The 15,085-nt window shown below is 42.6% G+C and overlaps 1 protein-coding gene across 1 annotated transcript; it reads left to right on the top strand.

Moving 5' to 3' along the window:
* Positions 1 to 1,292: 1,292 nt before the first annotated feature.
* Positions 1,293 to 10,152, top strand: CLRN3 (clarin 3). Its single transcript, XM_075155491.1, has 3 exons — positions 1,293 to 1,521; positions 7,436 to 7,615; positions 9,878 to 10,152. Exons 1-3 carry the CDS (start codon positions 1,293 to 1,295, stop codon positions 10,150 to 10,152), a joined length of 684 nt encoding a protein of 227 aa, XP_075011592.1.
* Positions 10,153 to 15,085: the final 4,933 nt, after the last annotated feature.

Here is a 15,085-nt window from a genome sequence, read left to right as displayed (position 1 = left end):
TTTCTCCTCCCAAGAAATCCTTTGCCATTTCAAATTCATAAAACTTTAACCTCTCAATATCTTTACAGTACAAACCAGCCAAGCTTCAGGAAGATAGCTCAACAGGTTTATTTAGCAGCACTGTTAAAACAGCCTGCTTTCCAAAGGTTAATTAAAAAGACGCTGGATGATCCAGAAGCATGGGTTCAGTATAACATGGAATAACAACATTATAACTAATAGAAATAAAAGCTGATGGAATCTCTTTTACTTTATCCCAACAATAGATTATTAATTTAGGTTTCAGATGTCACACAAACAAAACGTGGACCCTGGTGCCTAGTTTACCTCAAATTCTAGAAATTTGCCTTCAGTCTTATTTTTAAGTAATGTATGTTCTGTTTGATATCATGTTGTTACTGTATTTTGTCTTTCTTTAGTTAATTTGGGCAGAAGAAAAGAATATATTCTCTTGCTTTATAGTCCAGAACAGATTTTCTTCAGTATTGCTCCCTTTACATATCCACTACTTCATTGAAATGAATCCCCTCTAAGGTATTTGTTTCCTCCCTGACAAAAAAAAAGGTCAAAAAAAAAAGGGAAGGAGTTATTGCATGAAAATATATGAAATATTAAGAATTATAGCTCTTCCTTAGAAAATAATCTATTGAGAGTAGGTAGAATCTCCTTAGCCCAAAAGCCAAGACCAACCCCGTGTTTTCACAAAGAGCATAAAGAATTTAAAGGACGTCTCAAAAGAGATGGTTGGGTGGCTGTTGAGCAAGCGAGGAATTTGAACAGAGAAGGAGCATTTTATTACTCTCTGCCATAACACATTAGGTACAGATTAGATACAGATTTAGCAAAAATTCTTTCCAGCCTGGTTATCAGCCTTTCAAGAGAAAAAGCAAGAACAGGCCAGAAAATTTTGTCAGGGCGTAAAAAAATCTCCGAGAGAGGCGTAAGGCGAGCTGGGAACCCCGGCCCCGCAGGCGTCAGGCTCTAGAAGATGTCTCCAGAGCCGTGATCTGAAAAGGCGCGGGTTGGCGAGGCAATCATAAATCATCTGCTGACGATTCCTCCCGGCCTTTGCCAGGCTGGGTTTGTTGTAACTATGGCAACACCTTTTCTCTAGACCAAAGTTCAATTATTTTACATTTTTATTACCACTGCTGTTTGCTTAAAGTTTACCAGGGTAACTTTCTGCTAGCACAGAGAGCAGATCCCAGATAGTGAGGAGGAGGAAACCACCTCATGCTAAGCAGGACTAAGGAGAAGAAAATACCCTGAACCGGTGGAAAACCTCTGACAAAATGCCATCCAGGAAAAAAACAGGCATGTTTGCATCCGCGTTTTTCACCTGCGTTTGCTCTTTCGTGATAATTTGTGTTGTTCTGGCGACCCAGCACTGGATGCGTAGTGAGGTTCGCTTTTCCAGCACAAACTCCAGCGTTACGGTGAGCCTCACCTACGGACTTTTTAGCGGTACCTGTGAGCAGTTCATCGATGCGGGACTTCAGGTTTCGGAAAAGACTTTCCAAGGTGAGTAGTGTTACGCCTGGAAATGGACGGCGTCTTCTTGCTAATGCAGGTGACGGAATTGGGAACCGCGGCTCGTTCTGCTCTTCATCTGTGACTGTAATACTTCAAGTGAGAACAAGAGTATCTGTAAACCAGTCTGGGGATTTAAGTGGTATAAAATAAGTCCCCCAAAAGGCAAGAAATGCTGCAGCATTCTTGCCAATAGCAACTTCTTCTGATTACCTGTGAGCCGAGCCTACGCCTTGGAACAAGGAAAAAATACAAAATAGGAACTTCATGTAAAAATGGTTTTAATTTTCAGAAGCTTTCAGTGAGGAACAGAAAAGCAACATTCAGCTACCATTTTATTAAAGGGTTTTTTTTTTAAATTTCGTTATGTTAAATTAATTGTTTGATTTAAATCATTTTGCCACCTACTATCAAATTAGCCTCATTTTTATAGAAGAAGGTTTTATGAGGCTGCTGAAGGAAAAGAACAAAACACGTAAAACAATAATTTAGATAGATAGATACGGTGTCAATACCTGTGCTGGACCTACACATTAATGACAGTATTCCTTTTATTTCTTCCTTTAAAAGCACAGCATTCCATTTTTAAGTGCTATTATCAAACTTAACATTTAGTTAGTATTTTCAAACCTTATGTTTGCTCATGTCTTTTTTTTTTTTTAGCTAGACTGTGAAGTATGGATTACAACATAGCTTGTCATCTTTTATAAGGCCTTTCTTCCCCCACCCAATGCATGGTTTTCAGATGACTCCTCATCATGACTTTCCAAAAAAACGCTGAAATGAGCTTTGGAAACAAGGTTATTAGAATAACATTTCAGCAAACATCCAGTAGATTCAAATTAAACTGTATCTTATGTTGATATGCAACAGATCTTACTTTTTGTGTATCTGCAGTTCTTGGTATTTATCCTCGATTGTAGAATTATTATAGAAGAAAAAAGAATAAAAATGGTTAAATAATTAAGGAGGGCAGAATAACTGAGAGATAAGGGAGGGGAGATGCTACAGGGAAATAAAAAAAAGTTTAAAAATAAGGGGAAGAGCAGAAGGGGTTTTACCTAGAGCAACCTTGGAGAAAGCTAAGACGAGCATGAAAAATCCCAGTATGAGAAGCAAAACATGAGAAAAAGCAAAGCATGAGAAAAAGCAAACCAGAAACAAGAAATTATGCATACCAAGTATGAACCACAGACTCAATACTGATTTGACATGGTTCAGCAAAGATTTACTTAACTCTAGGCACAAGTAGCTCTACTGATGTGAAGAAAAACCTTCATAAAGCCCAGAGGTAGATAAGCCTGAAAGTTGTTGAAGGATCAAGGATTTGCACTGATTTTCCGTATCTTGCTGTCTCACCGAGTTCAAAGCAATAATGCTGATTGATATACACGTGTGAAAGTGAAAAAAGCCAGTCAGAAGAAACCTAATGAAAATTGGGAAGAGTAGGTCAATTTTGAAACATGAGATGTGCTTTAAGAAATTGTTCCTTTTTTGGTAGGCTGTTGTAAGATGTCCCATCACAGAGAAGCCACCAAGGTAGAGCACAGCAGACCTAGATGGTTCCCATCTCCTAGCTCTTCTCCCATCTTAATTTAATACAGAAATTGTATCTGTACAAACAGGCACCCAAATTACCACAGTGGCAAAGCTATATCACACAAGCCAGTTCACATTATAACAATTATATTGGCATGAAAAACCTGAACACAGCAGTGTTCCTAGCAAAGCATATAGCATATAGCATATATTGAGATCATTACGTAACAAATACAAACTCACACGTCATTCAAACCAGTTAATTTACAGTCATATCAGAATAATCGAAGTAATTTTTGTAAGAGTAAATATACATTTATATATATGATTATATCTCCCCGTGCCAGGTGGCTCAAGCCCCAAACCTTGTGCCATGTGGGCAGACTCTTGCTGATTTTCATAGGGCTCCCTGTGAAACCAGGAGTCCACCCATGGTGAGCTGATTGCAGGGCGAGGATGCAGTCTGGCAGGAATTGGGGGCATGTCTCTTGCCTTTGCACAGCTAACACAACCCAATCCCAGGGCCTGGGTGCTGCCGACATACAGATTTTAATTACAATTAATGACAAGTACTCACAGAACACTTGCATCCGTAAAGGATTTCAGTTCTTTCCATGGTCTACATGCATTTTGTTGTCAGTGGTGGTTTACCCCCGCCAGATTTAGGTTTTTGTGCTTATCATTTACAAAATGTCATCTCAATTCTCACATTTAAGCCATTTAGGAATGAACAAAACGAGTGAGCTTCAGGAGTTGTTATTGCCTTCAACAGCTGCTGAAAGAAGGTCATGCTTTATGAATAGTCTAAATATGGGTTTGCCGACATCCCTCACTAGTTCAGTGAGGCATATATCCAAGATGAAATGATCTGATTTTAAATTAATTCTTAGGCTCTATACTAGGCATGATTGTCACATTTTATATTAAGTATGATTCCATACATTCTTGAAATAGAAGAAACACTTCTTCTATACTATATATATACATATGTATACATATATATAAATATATATTATACTACAATACAGAATTGCATACATGCTATTTTTAAATTCAAATAATCAGGTCCTCCTAAGACAGTAGATGTCTTTTGTTTGACGATATCCTTAAGTAAATGGATTGCCTCTGCTCTGGAGAAATGAAGTGCTGTGCTTTCTCCACTCTAACGTTTCAGACAACAGAAAGAAGAAGTATAAGCATCCTTTTACATCACAGCGTGATCTGTTGCTCAGCAAGTACGGCCTGGCTGGGGGTCTGTGCTGTGCACCCTGGGTGTGTTTCTCAAATGGCGTTTTCGTATTTGGGTGTGAGAAAAGAATGGAAACCATGAAAGAGTAAATCAAAGACGATAGCTTGGGGATACAGAGTACTTCTTAGCAATAGTCCAGGTTGGCTTTTATTAATGGCCATACAAAAGCAGATTATCAACAGTCTCTACAAAGACCATAACTTACTCTTTTAGAAACCACAGCATTAAAGGAAATTTCCAAGCTTAAAGATGAAAGATGAACAAAGGAACACGGTTTCTGTAAGTGTACAGTGCGTGAACTGCCTGGTCGGGGCAGCCTCTAACAGACTGCCGTGAACGACCTCAATAGAGCAATAAATCAGTACGGCTACTTCAGAGGCTCTGGGGATGAGCAGAATGATCTGGCAGAATGCAAAAGTTATTGAATAACTTAAGTCCTTAGAGTCTTCATTAGCTGTTTTAATGATTTGTCTTAGAAAGGAACGACCTATGAATATAAGAGTCTGTAAAAGAGCTTGTTTACAGCCTTGCTTGTTTCCAAGTCAAACACGTAAAAATTGTGAGCAAGGTTAAGGATGAGGCACGCCCAGGGTGTCCTGTAAAGTCAGGATTTATCTGACTATTGGCAACCCGCAAGGCCAACAGCACATGAGGAAGTCTTTGAAATTTGCTATAGCAGAGAGGAATCTATTAACTTTCTAACTTTTAAAATTCATGGCAAATGCGTGAAAATTGCTGCAACTTCATTAACGCTATCATCAATTTCCAGGTGTGCTATGGGATCTCCTGAAAAGTAGAAAGCTAGGTTGAACTCTACTTTGTTTTGTTTTGTTTTTTTTTTTTAAATGAACAATTCATTATGTGTCGTAAGTGATCATAGACCTCGTAAAACCTGCCAGATCAACACTGCTTAGAAAAGACCTCCAGGCTGGCAGCTGGACGTCATTCACACTCAGGTCAGTAAAAGTTTGGGAAATTCTATCCAACCATACAAGAGTTAAAGATGACAAAAAAAAAAAAGAAGATGCAGGAAATTAAGGAGAGACCTGGCAAAGGCAAAACCTCTACTTTCATCCTGGAATTAGGTTATTTTACACTGATGCAGGGGTTATCCCGCCGTGGGTTACTATCAATCCCATTCAAGTAGATAGGCTACTGTAGATTCCTTCAGTTTGCACAGACTGCTTTATTTAGAAAAAAAAACCTGCTGCCACGAAAACAGCATTTTATTTAAAACCTTTAGTCTTGTGCTGTTGCAGATGTGCTTACAACAGGCAGAGTTTGACAAAATTACATCCCCTAAGCTGCGGATCACTGTCAGAGATAAACAAGATCAATTAGGGGGTGCAATAGGTGTAGCCAGTCAATTCTGAAGATGTTCCGAGTGATAAAATTAAGTGAGGCTGCCAGAGGGAAATTACACAAACCTGTCTGATTTGGCTCCAGACTTATTTCTTGAACTAGGCAATGCCCAAGCAGTAAGGCTGCTTCAGCACGAGTGCATGGTACAGCCCGTGGCGTGCTCACTTCCATTTACTTGAGTGATGTCTCCTGAATGCCTGTCTTCCCTATTTTTCTAGGAGAGTTGCTTAAATTTGCATCTATTTCCATAACACATCCTTACCTGTCATTTTCTCAAACAGAAATTAACTTCTACCGGAAATATTATATAAAATGAGAGAGAAGCTCTCGTTTTCATTTATTTCCAATAGCTCTTCTTTTTGTTATCAGTGTTTATTTTCTTTTTTATGGGCTTTTTACTATTTTTTCTGCTATGATTTCTCCAATTTATGCACTAACTGAATACTTTGCAGTAATGGCTTTGTATTAAAAGCAGCGTAGAAAGGAAGTTTTCCTACAGATGGCTGTCTATCACAACACCCATTTGAATAGAGCTTGAAAACATTGTTCTCGTATTTGTTACAGGGTAAGGCAGCCACGGGCACATAATAGTTGCCTTTCAATCTTTAAATTGAAAGGAGGAAAATATTATATTTCAACGCAGCTATACTGCAATTACACTTTGAGTGTATTGCATTCACATTTGTGTCTCTTGTTATCAGCAACATATCAAATAACTAGAAGGATTTAGGCAAAAACAATAAAATTGATTACAGTCCTGGAGGGGTTGACTATACGTGCCACGTATATATGGCCAGCTACGCATATAGCTACAGAAACTACACCGGGCAACAATCTCTGTGTATCAACTGTAGTAAGCTGGAGCAAAAAGGAGAGGATGCTCAATGTTAAGATGCATGTCTCCTTGACACGTGGCCTCAGGAGTGGAGACCTTGAGAGCGGGTGCCATTTATCCCCTTGCCAAGCCCCGGGCCACCAGCTGTCAGCATGCAGCACAGCCCCTTGGGAGCCACAGCTCTCCATGCGCCCGGTCCTCCCGTGACAACAAAGCAGGAGTTGCTCCTCTCTTTTAAAAGAAGGGAGCAAGTACTGCCCCCACCAATTTTTTTTCTGCAGGACGTGGAAAGAGACAGATCTAGTCAGGACATGAACAGCAGCTCAACCATCCGTCCATGAATGACCATGCTTAGTTACGTTGTCCTACAAATGCTCCTGACCCTTCCAGGCTAATGGCTTTACTGGACTTTTAGAAGCTGTTCTCCTTGTCAGATTTATTCCATATGAGGGGGACTGCTGCTATATTAAAAGGAAATAATCTACAATTGGAGCCAAGTTTTAAATTGGGCACCTGTAGAAGTTGCCAGACATCTCAGGAACGATGAACAGAGGAACATCCTAGTTTTCTCATCTGATTTAGGCATAAAATTTCTGTCTGGCCATGTCAAGAGGAGATATTTACAGAAGTATTAAGGAAGAGAAGCTTACTACCCAGCCCGATGCCCGGGAAGTGTGTGTGCCTGCAGGATTAGCAGACATGCAATTATTTCAGCCTAATGTGCCTTCACCCCATTTTGGATTTGGGTTCATGTGCTGTGTCCAAACCTACTGTTCCTTCTACATCCCGATCTCTACAGATCAGCCAAATCTCTGGTTATTAGATTTAATTAGAGCCATGTCAGTAAGTCATAAGGTCGTCCGAGCCCACCAGACTGTGCTGGGAAGGCTGGTTATCAATGCTGAGCCGCTGTATTTCAGTTGCAGATAACCTGAGCAACACCAAGACAAAAGGCACGATCACTGCAATTATCGTGATTCTGGTTCTCAGTTTACTGAGTTCCCTTCTGAGTTCCGGATTTACCTGCACTAATGCTGTCAGTAATCCCTACCAGACGTTTTTGGGACCCACCGGAGTCTATACCTGGAATTCCTTATGCGGTGAGTAATGCGTCCCGTGCTGAGCGCTTTCTGCCCACCATTCGGATGAATGCTGTCTTCTCATCGATTCCCAAGACTAAAAAATATGTATCTATAAAACGAAACACTTGGAAAAGTGTTCTGTTCAGTTGATTTTGGTTTTTAACTATGTCTGCTGGGATACCTGAAAACTATCTTTTAAGTACCAGTAAAATAGTATTATTTACTTGAAGTGGCACCACCGATCAGTAGGAGTCTGGATTCACTGGCAGCAAAAATGGAAATGAGAAAGCCCCAACAGGTGTAGCATCATTTCATGCATGACGCACATCGAGAAGGACGGAGTAAGCTGGCAAATACAGAGCAAAACTGTAACAGAAAACCACGCACTGGATGTGACTACAGTGCAATTTGTAACATCTTTAAGACCTTCTGTCACTATTTTATGGTATTTGTAGCATATTTGTTGCTGGGTTACCTATATACCAAATTAGGCCTCTAAGGTCTAATCTGTCGGATGGACTCTAGTTTCATTTCTGAAAAATGTGTTGAACTGAATACATCCACAACAGCATTAACGGGGGGGCGGCAGTTAGGAGGACTGAGTTATGGCAGAATTTATTTCCTTCCTTAAAAAGCACTTTCACAGATCAAAATAAGTTTTAACATTCTCTAAGCAGGAAAAAAAAATGGTAGAGAGTTAGAGACGTGAACTCTGTCAAGCAGCTCCCCGGAGGTGTAACCCCTCGTTCACCCGGTAGGCTCGAGCCTGGCTGCTCCTAATGCACCTTGCTACCCTCTTCATCTTGCTATGGTAATGACTTCAGCTCTCACACTCAATTTGTCTCAAGAGGATTATGCGTTCCTCTAATACTAGGTTTGCCCTCGGAACATTTTCTTTAAAAACATCTGATTACAGAGTACTTCAGCATTGACGTTTTGTCCTTCAAAAGCTTTTCGGGTCTGAAGATGCTCCGCTCGCGGAGCAGGAGCTTGCCTTCCCTTGAGCAGTGTCCTGTCCTGGGGCCGCACGCTGCGAGCTGCCTTTGCCAAAATCAGACCTTGGTGGAAAGGGAATCGTATAGATAAACGTAGTTTTAATCATAACGAGTGCAGCTGGGGGTGTGAAACCCACCCCTTTTTCTCCAGCCGTGGCTAACACAGCGTATAAAGATAGATGCTGAAACAGCTGTGGATGCCTTGAAACACAGTAAGAAAAGTGAGCAAAAGCCTAGATTAGACAATTATTCAACTTTTGAGACAACCAGATCATTGTTCTATCGCATGAGAAAGTTCGTTTCCCAAGCCCAGCACCCGTTACGCAGCCTGAATCTTTGACCTGAAATGAAAGGACCATGGGCTTGCCAAAATAAATATTAGTGAGAAAGTAAACCCCCATGTTGACTGAGGATTGTGGTTACTTTTTACAGCCCTGTAAATGCTATGACCTGGAAGTCTATTTTGCCGTGGGCGTATTTTTATGAAAAATCATGCATCATTTGATGTGTGAGTGTATCTTAAGGTTCCCAATTCTCCTACCAGGTGACCTGAAAGTCCAGTGTCCTCCTGCAAAAACCTGAACCTGTTTCAGAGGGACCATCTGTAGGATGGTGTACCTAGAGAGAAGGAATAGAAATATTTTCACCAATGTTCAGAGACTATACCTCTGAAAGCAGAGATGTAAAAGCATTATTTAGCTAAATGTCAAAGTAAGCGAACTCCACTTACATTCAGAAGGCTATAGGAAATAGATACAGATCTAACAAGACATCTCATTTTGCCTCATCACAGAGTCGTTGAATAATTCGGGTTGGAAAGAACGTGAGGTCTCTAAGCCTAAGCTCTTGAGCAAAGCTGGGCCAGCCCTGAACGCAGCCCAGGTTGCTCAGGGTTTTATCCAGTTGTGATGCTGCACATCCCATGAATTTGGGCTCATATCAAATAGTCATTCTGCAAATCACCCAAGGGGCGAATATATTATACTCAGCAGTGCTAAATTAAATGAAAAAAAAATTACAGTAAATGGCCTTATCTAAGAATAGTCAGTCCATTAATTTTAGCAGAAGATATAGTTACCAATAGTTACCAATGTCAAAACACCTGGCAGATACTATTAGGTGGGACAAAAATTCTTTAAATGCCCTCATATTTTACTAATGGAAAATATTAGATTAATCTTTGTCCTAGTCCAGGTATTCTAACCAGTTTAAGTAGACTATTTACAAGTAGCTACATAAATAATACTACAGTTCCCCCTCTAACATTTGTATTTATATTTTCTAGGAATCTTCATACTTATAGCCATGATACTTTTTCCTGTGAACATAGAAGAAAACGGCCTGTCTGTAGAATTGGCCCGTGGATGTTTTTCTTTTCTGCAGACACATAGCAAATCTGCACACACTTACGGATATTCATATTGGATCATGCTGCTCATCATTTTTCTGAACATTGCTTCTATCATTATCATATATTTGTATGACCATGCAAGATATTCTAAGAAGAAAGAACAGGAAAGACCCATTGAAAATGCACCAAAAGACGTCATTCTGTTTTAAGGATGCCGCTGGAAAGAAGGTGTAAAGGAAAATGACTATTTAATGTGGACAATCATGGCTGATCATTTCCATTCAAATTGAAGCTGTGTGTATAGTTTAATTAACAAAATGTCATCAAAGCAATTTGGTTTTATCTTTATGTTAGGTATTACTGTAATACTTACAAGTTTTCATTGGCTGCCTAAACACCTCTGGATAGATATGGCCCAAAGTGCATCATGCCAGCACCGTCCTGTAGGAATGGACCTCACCCACCTTACGGATCTGCTCTTCCCTGGAGGGATCGCTGTGAAAACACGCTCCTAGAAGGGTTCCTCCTCTCCGTACCACCACCACCGCCGCCTTTCCAAGAGGACTGCCGCTCTCTTGCCCACGCAGGGCAGAGGGGCTGGTTCCCAGCACCGCTTTCTGGATTTTTCTGGACCACAGGACAGACCCGTGGTGGCCATCCCGGCTTTCCGCAGGGGTGGACCAACATCGGCACCTATGAATGCATTTCTGCTTCGTCCTTTGGATCCGAATGGGAAGATCAGAGACGTTGTTTTGGTTGTGTATGTAATTTGGGATCTCAAGGGGCAGAAATAGTGCAAACACCAGGAATGGTGAGAAATGGTCACTAAGGTATCGGTGCTTCATTTTGTCCTGCAATTCTTACCGCTGTCCTTTCCCTGCCAAGGGATCTTCTCCCACAGGTCCCTGTGGCACTGCCCCGGTGACCGCGGGCAGGCTTGCGGGCTCCTGTTCATGAACAGGAGCGTGAGCACTTGGACAAACTCGCTTGCAGTCAGTCGCCTTCACGTCAAACCTCCAACAGCAACAGCACCGACCCTGCCCGTGCTTCCTTCGCTCGCTGCTTTCGTCGGTGGCTGGGGTGGCAGACAGGGCAGCAGTAGCAAGAGGATGGGCCATGGCCTACAGAAGACAGCATAGGAGCCCAGTATCTGCAAATTATTAATCTGTAGAAACATTAGCAAAATCCTGTTTCAGGCTATTTATAGACCCTTGATTACTGTTGACAGCAAACGGCAAAGCCGCACCTTGAGCAGGCCTGGCCGTCCTCCTTCCCACCCGCTACGCCGGACTGTCATAGCCAATACCATCCCTATGCCCGGTTTAATTAGTATTTAATGTGCAAACAAAGACACACAACTGTAGAACTGCACAGAAGAAGCGGGGAGCTCCCTTCCTGTCCCCCCAAGGGAAGGTTAGCAGAAGAATGCGACCTTGCGACAGATGCCATCACACAAAATCACGCCTAGTGCACATGCCCCAGGAGAAGCGCGCCGTGCAAAACGGCGGTCAGAGCTTCTGCCCCTTTGCTCCTCACCTCTGCAGCTGGGAGAGCAATTTTATTTATCGCATCGTTTTCCTTTATAATATGATTTTCAGTCATGCTTGATAGCTGTCTATGATGCAAGAGATGTTCATGGAGGCAAAAAGAAGAGGGGATGAGAAGATCCAAGAGGTGACTTCTCACTATTTACGTCAAAAGGTAAAGTTTCAGGATTAAAGTGCCCAATACTTTATGCACCTGGGCTGCAGAAAGGGAGGGAACCGGAGCAGAGGGCTTTTCCATCCTGCTTAAGCATTTGACTAAAAGTACGATGAGGGCAGAGTGGGAAAAAAAAAATAAAAGAGGGTTTCTAAGACTTGAGGGGTGGCATAGGTCAAGAAAATAAGAGATGTTATCTGCTCTCCACTGCTGACAAGAACCATGCCTAGAACTGCTTTTCAGTGCTGTAAACATTGCAGTTAAACCGTCAGATACTGTGCACCCGCGAGCTAAGCTGGCGGAAGGCCAAACATTTGCCAGTTTTGCTTTGGCTGCAAAAATTTTCACACAGTTTCAGCATGCATCTGTCACTGTTGCACTCAGCCAGCATCCATCACACGATACAATTACACTCATATCAGGCACTTGCTCGCAGAGAAATAAAGTCATCGTAATAGAATAATACCGGAGGAGCAGGGGCTCCTGCTTTGAAAAGCAGCAGCTTACCATTGCTTGGGCATTTCTCTTGCACTGAAGTACTCATTCCCATGGAAGAGATGGGGAAAAAAAAAACCATTCCCACTTTCGTGTGCCTGTTTAAACCACCTGGCTCTGTTGAAAATCAGTCTGGGATTCTCAAGGGACCTTATGCTCGCCTGCTCGCCTGCTGTTCAGTACACTTATACGGCTGCGAAGTGGCGGAGACGTGTCACCAGAAAGTCACCGAGTAGTGCGAGCTCACCTGCTTTGACGTGAACTACAGATCAAAATCATTACAACACTAAAAAGAAATGAAATTTAAATAGTAAAGTTGTAGGTGGCTAACAAGGCTACCCTAATATTCTTAGCCGGAATGTTTTATTTCAAATCAAAGACAGGACTTTCCTTCTCAAGCTCAGAATGATGCTCTCTGCCCTATGCTACATACTTCTCGCTTCCTGCAGCGGTGTCGGCTTGGCAGATGTTGCTGATGGAGGTGGTGAGGAAGGCGGCAGGTCCCCGCGGTACCGAGCGGCCGCTCCCATCCCTGCACGGGTGAACTCGCCCAACCCTGGCCAGGCTGCAGGGGAGAGGCAAGTGGTGCAACGCAAGGAGGAGAGGAGAACACAGAAAATCGTCGCAAACTTTTCTCCCTATTTTCCCCCAAAATGCCACGACAGCCCCGTCAAGTGGTAGCAAAGCGCTGTGTGCCATGGGGATTGTTATATTTTATCATGAGGCCACAAAAAGGTCAGTTATCAGGTGACTGCCTGGATTTGAAGCACCTGCTCCAAGTTAAATTACAAAATATGAGAGCTCTGGAATTACCTGTCTCCCGAGAAGCGAGCAGACTGCCCAGGAGCCATCCAGGACAGGGCTGGCCCTGGCAGGCAAATACTTGGGATGAACAAAGAGGAAGCCAAAAGGTTCAGGTATCCGTTCCCTCAATCAAAAGCTCAGTAAGAAGGGATTGTGCGTCTGGGTTACAGCCACTTCTACCAGAGGAAGAAAAAAAGAGGAAGAAGAGAAAAAAAAAAAAGCAAGCGTGCAACATAATCCAACCTTGTATTTAGCTTTTAGGATATCAAAAAGGAATTGGTCTGGCTCTTGCCCTACCAGACAGGCTTTGAAATGAATGGAGCTGTGTTCAGTACACTTATTCTCTTAATGAGGACAAATTCTGGCAGTTTACCCTTAGGTAAAAAGGAAAAAAGCTTGCACTGTCAGCTTGATGTACTCTTGAAAGAAAAATCAAGCTCCCATCTTATCTAAACCCGGGGTAATTTTACACATTCATCACTTGCCAGTAGTTGAAGCATGTTGCTTTTCACTAGGAGCTGTGTCTGATCAGGTCAAGGGAAGGATCCAGGCTGAAACCAGCTGAAAGATGAATTCTCCCTCCAGCAGCTGAGGTCCCAGCTCCGAGCTCGCCAGGGCAGGATGCGTGCAAGGTGCTCCCTTGCCTTGCACCTCAGCTCTGAAGGTGGCTAGGAAACAGAAAACCGAGCTGGAGTCCTGCACCGGCGTGCGATTTTGGGCAGCAGCACCCACCACCCGCCTCGGTGGAGAGCTGAGCCCTCCGGCCGGGCGACTCCAGCACCCTTGGCATCGCACGCACGGAGCTGAGCGGGATGAACTCGGCATGCTCCACGCTCTCCGTTTGCAACACGCTTGGGAACCCACGACTCACTGCAGCTATTGCAAAGCCCTGCCAGGAGTTTGGCAGCTGGAGAGGAACAAGAGGAGGATTACCCAGCAAGGCAGCTCCCCTCTGCTCCCTCCTCCGATGGGCAAAATATGGCTCTTTTCCTTCTTTTTCCCCCTGAAGGAGAAATCCGGGGCAGCCCCTCACTCCCAATCCATGCTGACCTATCCATAACGGTCGCTCTGACTAAATAAGTGACTTATTTTGCTCTGGCTAAATAATTAATTTGGACGCTTCTGCTAAAGTGATCATGATGGAACTAACGTATTTTAAAATAATCATATATAGCATTATTTGATAATACATTCCCACCTCAGAATCTCTGGTTCCTATTTATGCAAGATGTATTTTAGCTTTATAGTTCACTTGAAAAGTTTTGCACTGGATAAAAGTTACACCAAATTCAACAACTGTAGAAATGCTGAATAAAGGCAGCTTTTTCTTTGAAAACACCGAAAATCCTCAATGCCCGCTAAATTATCAGTTCTCTTAATGTTTAGCAGCAGCTGAAAACATTTAATAAGACACATTGCAAACCTCACAGCAGGCAAATGCAATAATTTTTCATGTAGGCATATCTACTTGACAGCACGGCAGAAGCTAGTTAACTTCACAATTATAGAAAAAAGAGCCAGCGCAGCTTTGCTGTTGCCCACAGGCAAAGAGACTCAGTCAATAAAACCAATCCCTGTCCCCCAGGAACTATTCTGCTAAAGAGTCATCCAGCTCCTGCTATTTAAAAATCTCTGCTGGTAGGAGAACTGCCAGAATTAACAATCGATGTTCTAAATCAAGCGCAGTATCGCCGACACAGTAATGATTTTTATTATAGGAGTATCAGAGAATTAAAAATAAATATTGCTCTTACAGCCCTGTGGCAGGTTTGGATGGTGGACGAAAGGGAGGAGAGTCTGAAGCCAGGATCGCCACGGGACAGCGCGGCAGTGTCCCCCACCCTGTGACATTAGCTTTTGTCACGTCGACTGGGTGCAAAATCCAGGATTGCAGCTTTTTCTACGAGTGTCCCGTCTTTAAGTGGGACAGCTACTCAAAGATAAGGCAGCTCAAGGACTTATGGCATGAAAATGCGCAGGAGAGCTTTAGAGTGGCACACACGTGAGCGTTTTATTCTCATAAGGCAGACCTATGGTGTACCAGGTTTCCAATACTCACTGACTTAGCAGCTGTATTTTTTACTGCTCAAGTACCTTCTGTTGCATGAGCCCACCTAACGCTCCTGCCTGCCATAAAGCTAC

This window comes from Calonectris borealis, chromosome 7 (assembly GCF_964195595.1).
Source record: "Calonectris borealis chromosome 7, bCalBor7.hap1.2, whole genome shotgun sequence".
In the NCBI taxonomy this organism is placed as follows: domain Eukaryota; kingdom Metazoa; phylum Chordata; class Aves; order Procellariiformes; family Procellariidae; genus Calonectris; species Calonectris borealis.
Note: the sequence above shows the minus strand (reverse complement) of the source record. Positions and strands in the feature narration are given on the sequence as shown.